The following is a 19605-nucleotide window of genomic DNA, read 5'->3' on the forward strand; positions in this document are numbered from 1 at the left end:
TTTTAAGCCCCATTAACTGTCCCTTCTTTTTTTAAAAAAAGTAGGGTCTGTTTGGGGGGGGGCAGGGGCTCACTTTGGTAATATGAAGGATGGAGACCAAAAGGAGGCAGCTTTCTTCGGGGGGGGGGGACACACACAAGGAGCCCCTGTGTTGCTTTGACTGTATACTTTATATTTGTAGATAGGTAGCCGTGTTGGTCTGCCATAGTCAAAATAAAAAAATTCCTTCCAGTAGCACCTTAAAGACCAACTAAGTTAGTTCTTGGTATGAGCTTACGTGTGCATGCACACTTCTTCAGATACACATATACGCTGTGTATCTGAAGAAGTGTGCATGCACACGTAAGCTCATACCAAGAACTAACTTAGTTGGTCTTTAAGGTGCTACTGGAAGGATTTTTTTTTACTTTATATTTGACATATATATATATATATATATACACACACACACACACACACACACACACACACACAGAGTATTTATTGCTTTAAAATAGATACATTTATGCCAGGAAAGCAAACCAACCAACAAACTATAAATTGACAAACAGACAATAGCAATATATGAAACAACACAATTCTTATAACTAACATCATTTGTACTCCCAGTGATGTGAATGATTCTAAAACTTGTAAAACAAGAAATTAAAAATTACTTCCAATTAGTCTTGCTGTACTTTATCTGTTGATTATCTTATACCGCACAGTTACATATTTCTTATATAGTTTCTGCTAACTTCCCTACAAGCTTATATTTATACAATGCAAGGTTCAGTCTAATTCTGCCAAGGAGTTTCCTTTTAACCGTGATTTTTAAAGTATTCTTTAAAAATTCTCCAATCCTTATAGACTATTTGTTTTGTTTGGCCTCTTATCTTTCCTGTCCTTTGCTAGCTGCAGGTATTCTACCATTAGGATTTGCCAATCCGCCGTGTTAGGTATTGCTGTATTTTTTACTTTCTTCAATAATGTTTAATTCTTGATTGTTTTTATTGATGTTTTAAAGTGCTGTAAACCACTTTGAGGTTTTTCTTAAAAATATAAAGCAGTATAGAAATGAAATTAGTAATAATAATAATAATAATAATAATAATAATAATAAGGTACCGTGAGCGAGGAGGCAAACTTCTCCCCCACCCATTTCTTTCATGACAATTCATTTGGGTACCGCTGCTTTTGAAATGGATTATCTCCGTAGGCGCCCGTATAAATGTAGGTATGGTTATTGGGGTATAGATATAGGTAGGGTTGTTGAGGGTTCGTGGCTCCATTCAAATATTAAAAAAATCGTAGAGATACCGAAATTTTGAAATGTAGAGGGTCCATGGCTTGATTTTTGAAGAACAGGGGTCCCACAGTACTTAGCTAATTGGGAACCACTGATCTAGACCTTTAATGCACAGTTCGTAAGGATGTTGCATTAATAAAGTAATTGAAACTTTATTTCAGTAGGTTGAAGATCATTAATTATTCTCCTTTCGCTTTTCCAAGCAACGTAATGGATCCCCAGTAGATTCTTAGTACTGGTTATACACGATCTTGACTTCAAGAGGATATCCAGTTAACTGCTGCTGCCATGGAGAGTATTACAAAGCTGTTTGGTGATTTGTGTGAGGCCCACATAGCAGGTTTGTCAAAGAAGGTCCATTTGGGCAGGGAAAAGAACAGCAAAAAAGGATCCAGTAAAAGCCTCAAGAAAATTGCTTATAATGCTTTGTTTTCTACCCTTTTCGTGGATGAGACCCAAAAGGCACAGTCAAATGTTTCTAGACTTCCAGTGAAAAACAGAATTCTAATGCTATCTTTCAACTTGAGAGTTGCTGGAATGGGGAAGGAAGCTGACCGGCTGGAGGAGCTTGTAGATGATTTGGAAAGGTCTACTTGTTTACCGTTTACTGAAATTACTTCTGTTCTGGATCTTCTGGTTCAGCTTGCAGGAACTGGACCACCTCAGTGCTTACCACCCAAGAAAGACTACTTTGCAAACAACAAATATGTTGGAAGAAATGTAAAATACCAAGGTTACGATTATTATGATGTTAGTGTGTTTGAAGCTGATATACAGGCTTTAATTGCAAATGAGGAACATCAGTTTAGTGATACAGTTCAAAAGGCACTGCAGATCATGGAGGCAGCACCTGGCACAGGTCTTCCTACTGTGGAGTTATTTTCACAAAGCTGCTCGGTCGGTGACAAGTTTGAGAGAGAAACCCGTGTCTCGCTCTTTGGGGCTCTTATTCACAGTCGTACATACGACATGGATATCAAGTTGGATTTTCCACCAGTGCCTGACAGTGCAGATTTGTCTGGACTTGCAATCAAGGTATGGAACATTTTCAGTGACCCTTATTTTATTTATATTTAGCATAGATATTTGTTAGAGCATGCAAGTTGTAATAAATTGGGCATCTTCTTCATCAATGCTGTTGTTTTCAGTTAGACGCTCGTGAGCAAAATTCTTTTTTAATAATTTCCTCGTGTCTTCCTTCTGTTGTCTACCTGGTGTTTCCCTTTCTCTCTTGCTTGTGCATCTGAGAGCACTTGCAGCATTCTGACCCATTCAGCTCCTTTGCAAATAGTAGTTTCCACATGTCACACTATTTTTGAAATCCAGAGGGGTACAATCTGTAGCCACCATCTTGTGTGTCAGATTTATATGTGCAGCAGGGCTTTTGTTGTCTTTTTCACTTGCTTTTCCTCCAACACCTTGTATATAACAGTATACACCATTGTAAACAACTTTTGAAATTTAAGGAGCAGGGGGAGGGAGAAGGCAGTATTTTTGTTTGAAGGAAATGCTTCATGTATTTCTCACCTGAATCCTACCAAATGATGTATCCTGATCTGATCACAATCTGTATATTTCAACAGCTTTGTAAGATAGCTCATTAGTGTTCTCGTTTTAAAGAGGGGGCAGGGGAACCACGTCTTATTGTATGGCTAAACAAGCATTTGAACCCACGTTTATGGTCAGTATTGTTTCTTGCTATGCCCTTTAGTTCCTTCAGAAGATGAGGGATTCCAGTCTGCATCCAGTCACACCCCTGGCAGGCAAAGAAGTTAACTGTTTTGGTCACAATTATGGAAAATCACTGTGCTGAAAGATAATCAACTGGGTACATGTTTTTATAGGTCCCCCAAAGTATAGATCCTTCAGAAGATGAGGGATTCCAGTCTGCATCCAATCTCACCCCTGACTCTCAGTCAGAACCCAGTGTCACACCAGATATTGATCTCTGGGAAGCAGTGCTCACCTATGGACCTAGTAAGCGGAGATGTTGGGAAAGGATTGGATGGTACGTATTTGTCTTTAAGATTCAGAATGTTGAGCAGTTTTTGTTGGAAGCTGCCGTGATTAGTATCAAGTCAATAGTCAGTGAATTTGAAACAAGTTTCCAAAATTATTTTTGAAATAGCAAAATTCAAGGCCTAGGGTGGTATTCAACTAAGTTATTACTCAGTGTAGACCTATTAAAATGAATAGACCTAACTTGTACATTAATTTCACCGTGTCTCTTCTGATTAAAATTTAGTTGAATACCAGGTCCCCTCTAACGTTCCCAATAAACTTGAGAATGGCAGCTGAATGGAAACTGGGATCCAAAAGGCCATACACACCCAAGCTTCTCAGGCCTTCCTCTTGTATCTTCCAAAAAGTTATGGAGCCTGGCAGATGGGGAATCTCTAGAGTGGCATCCATTGTACTGAGGGGAATCTGGCAAACCCCCAATGTGCTCTAGGCATTCCCATGGATCTGCTTAGATCCTAACAATTGGGAGACTTTGCATGTAATTCTGAACCATGGTCTACCATTATGAAAATCAGCTGCGGTGAACCTTTGGATCCCAGGCTTTCCTTTCCTCCTTGTGACTTCAAGGAGATCATCTTACAACGGTAGAGTTGGAAGGGACCCTGAGGGTTATCTAGTCCAAACCCCTGCAGTGCAGGAATCACAGCTAAAGAAACCCTGAGAGATAGCTGTCCAACCTCTGCTTAAAGACCTTTAAGGATGTAGAGTCCGCCACCTTTTGAGGGAGACTTTTCACTGTCAAACAGCTCTTCCCCTCAGAAAACTCTTCCTAATTATTATCCTTTCTTGTCTTTTGAATCCATTGGTTTGGGTCTCTCCAACCCACCGAGCAGCAGTAAACAAACTTGTTCCATCTTCCATGTAACGGCCCTTCATATATTTGGAGATGGCTCTCATATCTCCTCTCAGTCTCCTGTTATGCAGGCTAAATGTGCCCAACTCCATCAACCGATTCTCTTAGGCTTGGTTTCCAGACCTTTTATCATCTTGGTCACCTTCCTCTGCACACTGACTTGTTGACATCCTTCTTAAATTGTGCTGCACAGGACCCCAGGTGGTGTCTGGCCAAGGCAGAATAGAGTAGATCTGGACTTCCGTTGATGCAGCCTAGAATTGCATGAGCATTTTTTGCTGTAACATCTGAATTGATAGAGGCCATGAAAATCCTAGGCTTTATGGTGGGTTGGATGAAAGCCATTCAGAATATCTCTCTTCTACAGGCCTAAGTTTTTCAGAGTGGCACTTTATACATTTGATTGTTATTTGTTTCCCCCCCCAAACACAGTCCTCCTGGGAAAAAAGAGGAGCCGTACCTTTCTGAAGCTGGCAGAGAAGCCTTTGACAAATTTTGCAGACTTCGAGAAGGGGAATTGCAGTTTTTCAGCAGTACCAAACTTCAGCTTCCACAACGTGTTTTAATAAAAGAATCAGAACTTGTTAAAGATGTTTTGAATGTCCTTATTGGGGTGGTATCTACTTCATTCTCATTTAATCAGGTATACAGAAGTATGTAAATAGCTGCTGAGGAGCTCTAACCTTTGCTTTTAAGACCCAGCATGCACACTTGTGTTTTATGTCAGCAGAAATAATATTATAGTAACATTCATCATTTCACAGAGAGGATGCATGTTACTGAATTTTGCAAAGCATATGAAAACAAGACTTAAGATGCTCTGCAGGTATCATTTATATACCCGTATGCTTATGAAGAGTTACTAAGTAGACAGAAAAAACTAATACGGGTTGTATCCATCATAAGAGTATTCATTAAAAAAACATACACATACAAATCACAAACTGGTTTATAGTACAAAATATGCAATAAAACCAATACCTATATAATAATAACAGTAAATCTAGATTAAGAAGAGACTGACATTAATTGCCAGTATGGACCCAAGCACACAATCCAGGCATGGTAGATCTGGCAATAAAATGCAATTGTACAGAAAGGAATGTTTTGGGAACTGTTCCCTAGAAAATAAGGGCTTCCATGTGGATTTTTATGGATTTAATTTCCTTTATAATTTTCCATGTGTGTATATTTATTTTTCTACCTAATGCCATAATATTGAATCTGCTGATAATGATACTTAGTGGTTTTTTGCATAGTAGGTTTCCCCCCCAAAAAAAGATTTTTAAAGACAAACAGTGCACCTATTTAGTAGCTCTAACTTATGATGATGAGGACTTGTGTATCAATTTTGTAACTACTTTGTGTGCTGTACATTTTTATTGATGCCTTCCTTTTTTTTTACAACCCTTTAGGCAACCGTGTTGTTTTTGGCCAAGCAGGGTCTACATGTATCTGGAACATCACCTGAAAGCATGAGCAGTCTCCTGTCAGAAGTTGCTGAATATGGAACTTATTACACACGACTGAGCCGCTTCTCTGTCCAACCAGTTTTGGACTCTTCGTACAGAAAAGGACTTGTTTTTCAGGTAGCATGCTGGCAGTTTTGCTATCACTAGTCTATCTTGATGTCCTGCTGTATTTCTGACTTTATCTGATGTCTATTGGTTAGATCCAATTGCACCCTCTTGTTCATGAAAGCAGCTCGGATCCTACAACTTCACCTCCCAAGCTGTACTGTAGGGTCCCCAACACTCCTGAGCAGAGTTTTGGGAGAAGCAAGGGGGAAAGAAGAACAGAGCACCCCTTTCTATCAGTAGAATACGGGGGTCTCTGGAGAGTACCCAAACTCTTTTAGTAGTGTCCAAGCTTTTTTCGAAGAGTGCCAGATTTGATGAAGTGAAGGGCCGTGAGGGCTGACCAAAGTTGTTAACCATTTTTTAGGATTGAAGTTGTTTTTTTAGGATTGAAGTAGGTGTTTTTTTAGAATTTTACCCCAAAAACTAAACTGCCACAGGGGCCGGATTAAACCGACCTGCGGGCCGGATTATGCCGCCGAAATGGACTTTGGACATGCCTGCTTTACGACTGGAAGTGGGGAGAGGTATAGTCTCTCCTCTGAACAAAATGAGTTGTTATACAGCTGCCTAGAAGCCAGTTTGGTGCAAGGGATTTGGAGTTGAAATTGGGTCCGGGAGTTGTTGAAATCCTCTTTCAACCCACTGGGAGCAACAGTGGTTTACTACATCGAGTCTTTGTGACGATAGAGGAAGGAAATAAATGTGGCGTGCCTTGGGGCTTAGTGATTAGGTGGGTGGGTTGTGGATAAGAATTACTAGTTAGATCTAGTTAGATTTCCCAAAGTGGATTGCGGAAGTTTGGGACCCAGTTGTCGGGGAGGGAAGTTGATGAAAGGGGGCTACAGGAACAAGTAATGAGAATGTAATGTTTATCCAAGCAGTGAGGGCAATCAGTCTAGGTTGTTTTGTGGACAGTTGTTGGCATCTGTCTGTCTCAAGAGACAATTCACCACCTCCAGAGGTGAAGTCAAACTGCTGGAGAATTACAGCACCTGCTGTGGCTACAGAAACCTCCAACAAAGATGTACAAAAGTGTCTGAGGCGATTGCCGGAGTTGTGGAGAAAAACCAGGCACTCTTTACCATACGTGGTGACAATGAAAGAAAACTACCGTATTTTTCGCCCCATAAGACGCACTTTTTCCCCTCCAAAAATGAAGGGGAAATGTGCCTGCGTCTTATGGGGCGAATGCAGGCTTTCGCTGAAGACTGGAGAGCGAGGGGGGTCGGTGCGTACCGACCCCTCTCGCTCTCCAGGCTTCAGGAAGCTCTGCGCAACCCTCGGGAGACCGGCTCCGAGGGTTGCGCAGAGCTGCCTGCAATCCCGGGACCAGCGCAGCTCTGCCCGGCCACCGGGAGCCGGGGGAGAAGCTCCGCCCCGCTCCTGGTGGCCCTGCAGAGCTGCCTGCGCTCCTGGGACCAGCGCAGCTCTGCCCGGCCACCGGGAGCCGGGGGAGAAGCTCCGCCCCTCTCCCGGGGGCCGCGCAGAGCTGCCTGCGCTCCTGGGACCAGCGCAGCTCTGCCCGGCCACCGGGAGCCGGGGGAGAAGCTCCGCCCTGCTCCCGGTGGCCGCGCAGAGCTGCCTGCGGTCCTGGGACCAGCGCAGCTCTGCCCGGCCACCGGGAGCCGGGGGAGAAGCTCCGCCCCGCTCCCGGGGGCCGTGCAGAGCTGCCTGCGCTCCTGGGACCAGCGCAGCTCTGCCCGGCCACCGGGAGCCGGGGGAGAAGCTCCGCCCCGCTCCCGGTGGCCCTGCAGAGCTGCCTGCGGTCCTGGGACCAGCGCAGCTCTGCCCGGCCACCGGGAGCCGGGGGAGAAGCTCCGCCCCGCTCCCGGTGGCCCTGCAGAGCTGCCTGCGCTCCTGGGACCAGCGCAGCTCTGCCCGGCCACCGGGAGCCGGGGGAGAAGCTCCGCCCCGCTCCCGGGGGCCGTGCAGAGCTGCCTGCGCTCCTGGGACCAGCGCAGCTCTGCGCCGCCATCCCGAGCGGGGCGCTAAGTCCCGCCCCGCTCGGGATGGCGGCACAGAGCTGCCTGCCGTCGCGGGACTGCAGGCAGGTCTACGCCCCATCCCGAGCGGGGCGCTAGGTCCCGCCCCGCTCAGGATGGCGGCACAGAGCTGCCTGCCGTCGTGGGACTGCAGGCAGGTCTACGCCCCATCCCGAGCGGGGCGCTAGGTCCCGCCCCGCTCGGGATGGCGGCACAGAGCTGCCTGCCGTCGCGGGACTGCAGGCAGGTCTACGCCGCCATCCCGAACGGGGCGCTAGGTCCCGCCCCGCTCGGCATGGCGGCACAGAGCTGCCTGCCGTCGCGGGACTGCAGGCAGGTCTACGCCGCCATCCCGAGCGGGGCGCTAAGTCCCGCCCCGCTCGGGATGGCGGCATAGAGCTGCCTGCCCTCCCGGGACTGGTGCACTTCTCCCCATCGCCAGCCCCACAAGCTCGGGGGACAGCGGGGAGGCAGAGCGTGCCTTCCCACTGTTCCCCGACCTGGTTCTTCCAGCCCCGCACCTGGGGGGGGGGAATAATTTTTTTCCCCTTTATTTCCCCCCCAAAAAACTAGGTGCGTCTTATGGGCCGGAGCGTCTTATGGGGCGCAAAATATGGTAATGTGTTTTGGGAGGGCATCCATTTAGAATTGCAAAAAATGCTTAAAATCTCCTTTAATAGAAAACCAGAGGCCTACCTTCTGGGGATTACAGATTTGGATATAACCCCACCCCCCAAAAAAGGGATACCTTTTTATATGCTACGGTTGCAGCAAGAGTTTTTAATTGCTGCAAATTGGAAATCTGACAAACTTCCATCTATGCAAGATTGGATCCAAAAATTGACTGAATATACAGAGTTGGATAACTTGTCTAAAAAAATAAAGAATAAACCAAAACAGGTATTTGTTTCAAAATGGGAAGTCTTTAAAATATATTTGAAAAACAAATATACAGCATTTGACTAATTTCAGTAGTAGTATCAAGAATGATGTGAGATCAAAGAAAAACTAAGAATCAGTTAAACCATGTAAATACAAGAACAACATATAACTACAGTAACTTGTCCAGTGGTACATTCTTATTAAGTTTCATATGCGGTACACAAGCTGTACGTTTATTTGTGCATTGTCAATTCAAGTATTCTCTACACAGAGATTCTTGTGTTGTGGGTGGAATGAAAGCATATTCTGTCTCATCTATAAAGGAAAAGAATGGAAGTCAAATCTTGCCAAAAGTGTCTTATCTCCTCTTTTGCAGGCTAAACATACCCAGCTCCTCATAAGGCTTGGTTTATTTACCGTATTTTTCGCCCCATAGGACGCACCGGCCCATAGGACGCACCTAGTTTTTTGGGGGGAAATAAAGGGGGAAAAAGTTTATTTCCCCCCCGCCCAGGTGCACTTCGCTAATCCCGAATCTTGGGGCGTGCGGAGCTCAGCGCGCCCCAAGCTTCTGGGTGCCGGCAAGGTCTCCGCTAGCCTTGGGAGAGCCACGCGGCTCTCCCAGGGCTAGCGGAGCGCTGCGCTAATCCCGAAGCTTGGGGCATGTGGAGCTCAGTGCGCCCCAAGCTTCTGGGTGCCGGCAAGCAGGCCGCTAGCCGTGGGAGAGCCGTGCGGCTCTCCCAGGGCTAGCGGAGCGCTGCGCTAATCCCGAAGCTTGGGGCGTGCGGAGCTCAGTGCGCCCCAAGCTTCTGGGTGCCAGCAAGGTCTCCACTAGCCGTGGGAGAGCCATGCGGCTCTCCCAGGGCTAGCGGAGCGCTGTGCTAATCCTGAAGCTTGGGGCGTGCGGAGCTCAGCGCGCCCCAAGCTTCTGGATGCCGGCAAGCAGTCCGCTAGCCGTGGGAGCGCTGCGCGGCTCTCCCAGGGCTAGCGGAGCGCTGCGCTAATCCCGAAGCTTGGGGCATGCGGAGTTCAGCGCGCCCCAAGCTTCTGGGTGCTGGCAAGTAGTCCGCTAGCCGTGGGAGAGCCGCGCAGCTCTCCCAGGGCTAGCAGAGCGCTGCGCTAATTCCGAAGCTTGGGGCGTGCGGAGCTCAGCGCGCCCCAAGCTTCTGGGTGCTGGCAAGCTCTCCGCTAGCCCTGGGAGAGCTGGGTCTCCCACAGCTAGTGGATAGCTTCCTGAAGCCTGGAGAGCGAGAGGGGTCGGTGTGCACCGACTCCCCTCGCTCTCCAGGCTTCAGCGAAAGCCTGCATTCGCCCCATAGGTCGCACACACATTTCCCCTTCATTTTTGGAGGGGAAAATGTGCGTCTTATAGGGCAAAAATACGGTATATAAATATTTATATAAATATTTATTTACCACAAAATCATAAAAAATATCAAAGCGGTTTACAGCATTAAAAAATAAAAGCCATACAATGCAAGTGAAAAAAAAGTTAGAAAAAAAAGTTAAAAACAAGCGTCTGCTCATAGGGTGTAAATTGGGCTTGCACAGATCCTAAGCATCTGAAGGAGGTTCAACAAGAATAGTACACCCAGTTGCCACTTTCCTATAAGGCATACACTGAATGTATGCCGTGTGCAAACAATTTTCATAGCAGATCTTCTTCTCACTTCTCTCCTGTCAGGCATTTACAAGCGGGCTGAGAAAATACCTCCAGTACTACCGAGCTTGTGTTTTGTCGACTCCTTCCACTCTGACGCTTCTAACCATCAGCTTCCTCTTCAGGAAACTAGGACGCCAGCTAAGGTAATACCATGGCATTAAAAGTTAACGGAAAGGAAGCCTTGACATCTTCCATGCTTGATCCAAACCACAAAGGAATCAAGAGACGTGCCCTTTAAACTGCTGATAGCATTGCTGTAGTTTAGTCCCCATTGGTAAAGCAGTTTCAGACCAGATTAGCTAGCATTGTTCTGCTTCTCCTATCGTCTGTAATCTGATGCTCAGTTCTCCGTCTCCTTCACTGTTATACTGTCTGCTTATGCAGCATAGTTGTAGCATAATATTTTTAGTCAGTTAATTTAGACGGTGGGTTCATAGGTGAGACATTTTAAGTAACCATAGGGGCGTAGGAAACTTACTTATACCGAGTCATGCCATTGGTCCATCTCAGCTTAGTGTTGTCTGCACTGATTGGCAGTTGCTCACTAGGGTTTCAGGCAGAAGATTTCCTCTTTCTACCTGGAGATGATGGGAATTGAACCTATGACCTTTCGCATGCGAGGCAGATGCCCTGCCGCTTTATATATATTATTACCTTCCTCAGTAACCTGTATTACTTGCACTAGAACCAGGGTTTCCAGCTTCTGTACAGGCAACTCTCCACTTACATGGGGCTTTCGTTCCCGGGTACCCCTTGTATATGTGAAATTGCATATAGTGGGGGGAAAGCCTATAAACACCCTCTAAACCCCTGATAACCAGTAAGTAGGACATACCAGATTGGCATGAATGGCATCACTGGTGGTTCTCAGTCTTCCTCATTGCCTCCTTTCTCAAATACCAACTCTCCACAGGCCTCAGTGGTTAGTGCAAAGGCTCATGGGATTGCTGGCTGATTTCCCTGCGCTTTTCACCCCCCCCAGTTTTCACACTTTTTTGGGCTGTTTTTGCCATTTAACTTGGATTATTTCTTTATTTCCTGGTACTGCATATATATGTGGGGAGCTGGCTACTGTTCCAGAAGTGTATTTTACTAGGGAAATTGACACGTGTTGGAAAGCTGAGATATTGATTGAAAAAGTATTGCATTGTAACTGTATTGTAACTTTCGAATAACAATAAAGTTGCTGTAGTGTAGCCATAACTTCCCAAGTTTGGAGCATATATACACAGTCGTACCTTGGAAGTCAAACGGAATCCATTCCGGAAGTCCGTTCAACTTCCAAAACGTTTGGTAACCAAGGTGCAGCTACCGATTGGCTGCAGGATGCTCCTGCAGCCAATTGGAAGCCACGACAGACATTCAGGTTCCAAAGAACATTCACAAACCGGAACAATCAGTTGATGGAGTTGAAAACAAGGCCGTTAATTAGACAGTGAGGCTGAAATCGAAGACGTTTTTAAGAACAGTTTGGATGGTGCGGTAAGAGTTAGTGTTGCTATGGTGTTGCCTACTTGCTTACGTAGCTTTTTTAAAAAAGGGATTAGGCAAAAGTATGTAGGTCTATTGGCAGCTGTTAGGCTTGATAGCTAAATGGAACCTTCACCAACAGAGTTGCTATAGACCTGTAGGGACGTGGGTGGCGCTGTGGTCTAAATCACTGAGCCTCTTGGGCTTGCCGATCAGAAGGTTGGCAGTTTGAATCCCTGCGATGGAGTGAGCTCCCGTTGCTCTGTCCCAGCTCCTGCTAGCCTAGCAGTTCAAAATCATGCCATCGCAAGTAGATAAATAGGTACCACTGTGGTAGGAAGGTAAATGCCGTTTCTGTACACTCTGGTTTCTGTCACGGTGTTTCGTTGTGCCAGAAGTGGTTTAGTCATGCTGGCCAGATGACCCGGAAAGCTGTCTGTGGACAAACGCCGGCTCCCTCGGCCTGAATGCGAGATGAGCGCCACAACCCCATAGTTGCCTATGACAGGGCTTAACCATCTAGGGGTCCTTTATCTTTTTACCTTGTTACACATTTCAGCACCAGCTGCAGGGGCCAAACACTGAAAAACAGATAGTTTGTGAACTTCGCAGAAGCATTTAGTTTTCCACTGGGGGAGATAGAATTTGAGCCTGGAAGGTCCAGTAAACTGGTTCTTAGGCTCTTAAACGGGTAGCTGTGGCTCTCTGGGTCTTAGATTCCACCTCCTATCAGCTCCAGCCAGCATGGCCAATAGCCAGGAGTGATGGAAATTGTAATCTGGGGGCCCACAGGTCTTCCTCCCACCCCGTGCTCTTAAAGGTACCACGCAAGTGTAATTTGCTGCTGTTGTGTTTTGTGAAGGTATATAGCTGAACTCTGCAGCATAGGAGTGACTGCGCAGGGAACTGCTGCTGCTGCTTCATTTCCAACAGTGAGTATGATTCCGCTTCTCTTTGCAGTCACAGCCAACCGAGTGGTGTGCATTTTTAAGCATGAAACGACTAGGCGTGATTCAAACGTAAGCAAGCAATCTCAGAACGCTTTGGGTGCTGTTTCCATTCTGTATGCTTCCGTTTCTAAGAAAAGTGATTTCCACCACTGAATCAGCTTGTAATGTGTCTGCTCATCAGTATTTTAAAAAAACCATGTCAGATTGTATAGATGTGTCGGAATGTATTGGTTTTAAAAGAAATATAGTTAGGAGGAGCACATTTCTGCTTTCATTCAGCATTAATAAAAAGGTATCTCCAAAAGTCAACAAAAGGCTTTAAGGATTTTTCCAGCCAAACCAGCACTTCCAGCTGAGTCCTGCCAATGCAATAAAACTATCCAGTGAAGCTAAGCATCATCGGAAGTACCTATACGTGTTTATTGTTTTCCTTTCAATGAGTAGCTTATGCATTTATTTCAGGGTGTAAAACTACTTTCCTATCTATACCAAGAAGCTCTTAATAACTGCAGCAATGAACATTACCCAGTTCTTCTCTCCCTACTAAAAACAAGCTGTGAACCATATACACGGTAAGTATTTCAGTTTAAAATTGTTCACTGTGGAACTGCTGTTACAAAGATGATCTAATGCATTTCCTATAGATGGCGTTCCTGTGAGTTCTTAAAAGGAGCTGGAATTTCTGAATGGCGGTAGCCTTATTTTAGTGTACTGAAATAAAGCTAGCAATTCACTCCTATTTGCATATTCTCAGGTCCTATTGATTTCAGTTGACCTTACTCCTTGGTCAGTGGGTATAGGATTGTAGCAAAAATCTTAAAATGGTCTATGCTTACTGAAATATGCTCTGGGACTTTTTAAAGTTTTTTCTTTCTGCACATTAAAATTATTCTCTGTGTATTTCAGAGTGGCATATTATTATTATTATTTAAATGCTTATACAATGATCAAGACACAGAGACCCTTCTGGAAACCTCAAGTATCAAAGCAAAAATCCCAATTAATATGAGACTCTGCTTGACATGATAGTTAATGTATCTCTTTCAGTACTAGTGAAAAACTGAGCAGTTATAGCATTCAGGTATCTTCTTTGGGGACCGTTTTGAACCTGAGCCATAGGTCTTTACAGTTGCTATCTAACCTGAATAGTTATTTTAGTGGTAGTATTTTTATCAGATCTGTTTTCTGATTGGACAGCATATCCTTATTTAAGAGGGTGTTTATAAAATACAGGGATGCGGGTGGTGCTGTGGTCTAAACCACTGAGCTGACAGCTTGCCGATCAGAAGGTTGGCGGTTCGAATCCCCACGATGGGGTGAGCTCCCCCAGCTCCTGCCCACCTAGCAGTTCGAAAGCATGTCAAAGTGGTGGGAAGGTAAACGGCGTTTCCGTGTGCTGCTCTGTTTTCACCAGAAGCATCTTAGTCTTGCTGGCCACATGACCGGAAAAACTGTCTGCTGACAAACATCGGCTCCCTCAATCCATAAAGCAAGATGAGCACTGCAACCCCAGAGTCGTTCGCGACTGGACTTAACTGTCAGGGGTCCTTTACCTTTTTATAAAACACCTTTTTCAACATTCAACCTTTTGCCTTTAGGTTTATACACGATTGGGTTTATAGCGGTGTATTCAGAGACGTGTATGGCGAATTCATGATTCAGGTGAATGAGGATTATCTTGGCTTTAGAGGTATGTTACAAATGAATTGCTTTCTTTTGAAATTACCCTTTGGCTAGCAGGGAATGGCAGGAATGAAAGCTTTGGAAGCTGGCATCTCCAGTGATGCTCTAGCTCACTTCCTGCCTTCCTGGAATCCAGGCATGATCACTGTGGCTCCCTTGCTTTCTCCTCTGGCTAGTGACTTAAGGGCCTATGCCAGACAACTGGAAAAGTTATGGTTGATTTATTCCATTACCGTTTCCCTGGGAGATGGCATTAACTTTCTTTTACACGTAACACCATGTTTGTTTTTCTTTTCTTTGTGTACCGTATTTTTCGCCCTATAGGGCGCACTGGCCCATAGGACGCACCTAGATTTGGGGGGGGGGGAATAAAGGGAAAAAAATTATCCCCCCCCCCGGTGCGGGGCTGGGGCAGGGGAAGCCCGAGCTTCCCCCGTCCCCAGCCCCCAGAACGGGACCAAGAGCCATGCCGAAGCTGCGTGCAGCTTTGGCATCGCACTGGGAGCTTGCGGGGCTGGGGGAGGGGGAAGCCCTCCGCCAGCCTCCAAACCAGGTCGGGAGACAGCGGGATGGCGCGCTGCGCTGCGCTTCCCCGCTGTCCCCCGAGTTTGTGGGGCTGGCGACGGGGAGGAGCAGGCTTCTCCCTCCCGCCAGCCTTCTAACCAAGTCGGGGGACAGCGGGATGGCGGCGTTCCACCTCCCCGCTGTCCCCTGAGCTTGTGGGGCTGGCGGTGGGGCTCTTCTGAAGCCTGCATTCGCCCCATAGGACGCACACACATTTCCCCTTCATTTTTGGAGGGGAAAAAGTGCGTCCTATAGGGCGAAAAATACAGTATTTAGCTGTTTCTGTGTGTGTTGTTCAAAACACGTATGTATATTGTGCCTATTTCCCTTTTCACCATATGCACTCTTGTTTTGTGGACTTGGCTTGTGGACTTAAGAACAAAGAGAAACAAAGAAAACCTTTTTAGAACTAGTGCTAAGTAAATACAGCGGTATCTTGGTTTACGAACTTAATCTGTTCTGGAAGTCTGTTCTTAAAGTAAAGCATTAAAGTAAAGACTTTCCCATAGCAGCAGGGGACTCAATTTACAAATGGAACACACTCAACAGGAAGTGGAACATGTTCTGCTTCCAAGGCAAAGTTCACAAACCAAAACACCTACTTCTGGGTTTGCAGCGTTCTGAGTCCAAGTTGTTCATAAACTAAGCTGTTCTTAAACCAAGCTATCACTGTATTCTCTGAGGTTATACAGCTAACAATATCACAAGACACTAGACATCAATGACACTAGCGTTACCATATTCCTGATGCCAGTCACAAGGTGCATCATCTGGATGAAGTTGTGGATTTTGCTTGAAATGAAATAGAGTGATTGCAAAGTAAATCATTGGGTTCTGTTCAACAAATAGATAATAGTTTCACTTTTATTGAATTAATAAACTTAATACACCAAAGTACTCTTTATATGCCTCACTTTCTGACCTCTCTGTCCTTTTGGATCTCTAGACAAACACTACTGGACCCATGGGTACGTTTTAATTTCCAAGGAAGTAGAAGACTGTGTGCCTGTGTTTTTGAAACATATTGCTAATGATGTCTACATTTGTGGGAAAACCATAAACTTGCTAAAGTTGTGTTGTCCCAGGGTAAGTACCCCTTGCTCTTGAAAATCATGGCGTAAGCATCGTTTTCAAGTACATTTGAAGTCATATACCCTTGGAAAGTCAGTTTTAACTGAAGAGACTATGACTCCCCTTGCAGTCTCTCGGATTGGCTGAGAACACCTTCCCTAACTATGACATTCATGCAGCACGTCCATATTTTGGGTTAATTTCATACATAGAAATTCCTTGCTCCTGGACTGTAAGCCACTGCCCCACCCAAATGTATTATAGGACCTTTCTACCGAGATTATTCTGTTATTGGCCAAGATCAAGCTATTATTATTATTATTAATATTATTTATTGAATTTATATACCACGCTATACCAGGAGGTCTCAGGGCAGTCCACAGAAAAGATCAACATAAAAACCACGATACATATAATCAAAATAAAAACAACAGCCCAATTACACCCCACCCCCCCAATTACTGGAATCTTTTAGTTTAGAATGTTTCTTAAATTGAAGACTAAATGACAGCTAATTTAAATAAAAAGCTGAATTCTTTGCTTCCCCCTCATTTTTCATGCAAAGATAGACTTCCAAGTAGAGCATCTCTTCATAGGCTTAATTATGATTTGATTTTTTTTTTTTAACCACAAATCATTCTGTGCTTGCTCTCTGTCATATCATGAATATGTTGCTTGTCTTCCGTATCACGTTATCGTGGAACGTAAGTTTAAAATTCTCACTTCATAATTGGCTGCATAATGTTTGATCTAACCTAACCGGACGAATCTTTCAACAATGAAACAATCTGAAAGAAACGACAAAGCATAGCCCATGGAGGTGTTCACAACAAAACTTTCCACAAAGAACATCAGAAATGGTCATTATACAGTCATACCTCGGGTTACAGATGCTTCAGATTGTGTTTTTTCGGGTTGTGGACCGCCAAAACCCGGAAGTACCAGAACAGGTTACTTCCGTGCTTCGGCGGTCGCGCATGCGCAGAAGCGCTAAATCGTTGCGGGTTGCGAACGTGCAGATCACGTTCGCAATCCAAGCATCCATTGTAGTCACCACAGCACAGCAGTTAATGGAATAATATTATAAATACTGTCACAAGGGTGGGGAACTCTCTTAAGTCCAAAGGCCACAATCCCTTCCAGGGAACCCATGTCAGTGGCACATGGAACAAGTGATGTTACTTTTATATTTGACTAGGGCCAGCCGCTCATTCATTTCTACACATACAGTACATCTCTGTGGTCAGTCAGGCAGCAGAACTAGAGGAGCGAGTGTAGCCTGGATAGGGAGGGGTGTGGCCTGGGGAGATCCCTGAGGGCCATTTAGGGAGGCCTGGGGGGCCACATTTGTTCCAGGTCATGAGGATTCCCACCCGCAGTCCACAACAGACTTAAGACTGAACGAGACCCTATCAATAGGTTTGCAGTTCTAAAGTGCACGAAAGCTTGGATTGCATTCTTCAGATGTTTACTGCCGCTCAATAATAATAATAATAATAATAATAATAATAATAATAATAATAAATTTTATTTATACCCCGCCCTCCCCAGCCAAGACTGGGCTCAGGGCGGCTAACAGCCAATATAAAAACAAATTGATTGAAATACAACTTAAAAACAAGATTAAAATACAACATTAAAACATTTTGCAGCACTACATCTGCTGGTCCGACATCCCCGTTCCTCGGATTTCTGTCATCTTCTCCCTGGACGAGTTGAGAGAGATTGAGAGAGATTGTGCAGTGTACGTGGGCCGAATGGAAAGAATCGCACGCTATAGTACCATCAGCAAGGAGGAAAAGGTAAACTCACTCAACCAAATAAATCTTTTTTTGTATCAGGAAAGTGCCATTGCCCAGAACGTGGATTCTGCCTTTGTATGGTGCATCGAAAACAACAGTGTGGTCCTTGCGCATGTGTGTTCGAAAATGTCATTAATTTCACTGGGACAAGTGAGAAAGCATGCTGCCTTGGCATAGGCATTAGGGTGCTATTGGCGCAGCAGATAATAATAATAATAATAATAATAATAATAATAATAATAATAATAATAATAATAATAATAATAATAATAATTTATTTGTACCCCGCCCATCTGGCTGGGTTTCCCCAGCCACTCTGGGCGGCTTCCAACAAAGATGAAAAATACACTAAAATGTCACATATTAAAAACTTCCCTGAACAGGGCTGCCTTCAGATGTCTTCTGAATGTCAGGTAGTTGTTCTTCTCTTTGACATCTGGTGGGAGGGCGTTCCACAGGGCGGGCGCCACTACCGAGAAGGCCCTCTGCCTGGTTCCCTGTAACTTGGCCTCTCGCAATGAGGGAACCGCCAGAAGGCCCTCGGAGCTGGACCTCAGTGTCCGGGTAGAACGATGGGGGTGGAGATGCTCCTTCAGATATACTGGACCGAGGCCGTTTAGGGCTTTAAAGGTCAACACCAACACTTTGAATTGTGCTCGGAAACGTACTGGGAGCCAATGTAGGTCTTTCAAGACCGGTGTTATATGGTCTCGGCGGCCGCTCCCAGTCACCAGTCTGGCTGCCGCATTCTGGATTAGTTGTAGTTTCCGGGTCACCTTCAAAGGTAGCCCCACGTAGATCGCATTGCAGTAGTCCAAGCGGGAGATAACCAGAGCATGCACCACTCTGGCGAGACAGTCTGTAGGCAGATAGGGTCTTAGGCCCAGACAAATGAAAAGCCAAGCTTTATTTTACCCATCAAATTACAATACTGTAATTGTTTCAGTTAAGACCCCGCATTTATAGGTACAATAGTTTCTTTAAGTTGTTTGCCTGATAACTTGTTCTTCCTTCATGAAATTGCACATCTGAATACCGTATTTTTCGCTCTATTGGACGCAGTTTTTCCTCTCCAAAAATTGAGGGGAAATGTGTGTGCGTCCTATAGAGCGAATGCAGGCTTGTGCCATAGCCGCGCGCAACCCCTCTGGCAAGGAGAGGCTGCACGGGGCTAAAGGGGAAGCCAAAACAGCGAGCGGGATCCATCCCGCTCGCTGCCTTGCCTTCTTCCATAGCTGCGCGCAACCCCTCCGCAAGGAGAGGCTGCGTGGGGCTATGGCTTCTTTAGCCCCACACAGCCTCCCCCGGCAAGGAGAGGCTGCGCTGGGCTAAAGGGGAAGTAAAACCAGCGAGCGGGATCCATCCCGCTCTCTGCCTTGCCTTCTTCCATAGCTGCGCGCAACCCCTCTGGCAGGGAGAGGTTGTGTGCAGCCTGTACGCTGCTCTTTGGGGCTGGGGGGGGAAATATTTGTTTCCTTGATTTCCCCCCCTAAAAACTGGGTGCGCCCTATGGTCCGGTGCGCCCTATGGTGCGAAAAATACGGTACATGCTTTGGGTTTTTGATTTGTCCCCAAATACAGGAAAGCCTTTATATTCATTCACTTCAATGTTCTCCCGTCAGCTGTTTTTGGAAGGAAGACTTAATGGCACTCCATATGCAAATCTTGTATATCTCTGTGTGTCAGTAAAGAGTTGTGTATTTTTTAATAGAGGTGACAGAACCAGACTTGTTTCTTCTTTGATCACACCCTTCTCAGAGTGGCGTACAGCCTTTTTACACCAGTAGTCTTCAAT

General features: G+C 45.5%; 1 protein-coding gene across 1 annotated transcript in view; it reads left to right on the forward strand.

Annotated features, from left to right (window-relative positions):
* TUBGCP6 (tubulin gamma complex component 6) overlaps positions 1–19605 on the forward strand; it is a 35938-nt gene that overhangs the window by 456 nt on the left and 15877 nt on the right. Inside the window, exons 2-11 of the mRNA XM_081211398.1 lie at positions 1492–2323; positions 3133–3296; positions 4596–4806; positions 5579–5752; positions 10292–10413; positions 12603–12672; positions 13153–13262; positions 14289–14380; positions 15884–16023; positions 17661–17810. Of these exons, the coding sequence (XP_081067524.1) occupies positions 1577–2323; positions 3133–3296; positions 4596–4806; positions 5579–5752; positions 10292–10413; positions 12603–12672; positions 13153–13262; positions 14289–14380; positions 15884–16023; positions 17661–17810 (1980 nt within the window). The 5' untranslated portion in view covers positions 1492–1576. The remainder of the gene's footprint in view (positions 1–1491; positions 2324–3132; positions 3297–4595; positions 4807–5578; positions 5753–10291; positions 10414–12602; positions 12673–13152; positions 13263–14288; positions 14381–15883; positions 16024–17660; positions 17811–19605) is intronic.

The sequence above is a fragment of the Podarcis bocagei genome (assembly GCF_964188305.1).
Source record: "Podarcis bocagei genome assembly, chromosome: 10".
Classification (NCBI taxonomy): Eukaryota; Metazoa; Chordata; class Lepidosauria; order Squamata; family Lacertidae; genus Podarcis; species Podarcis bocagei.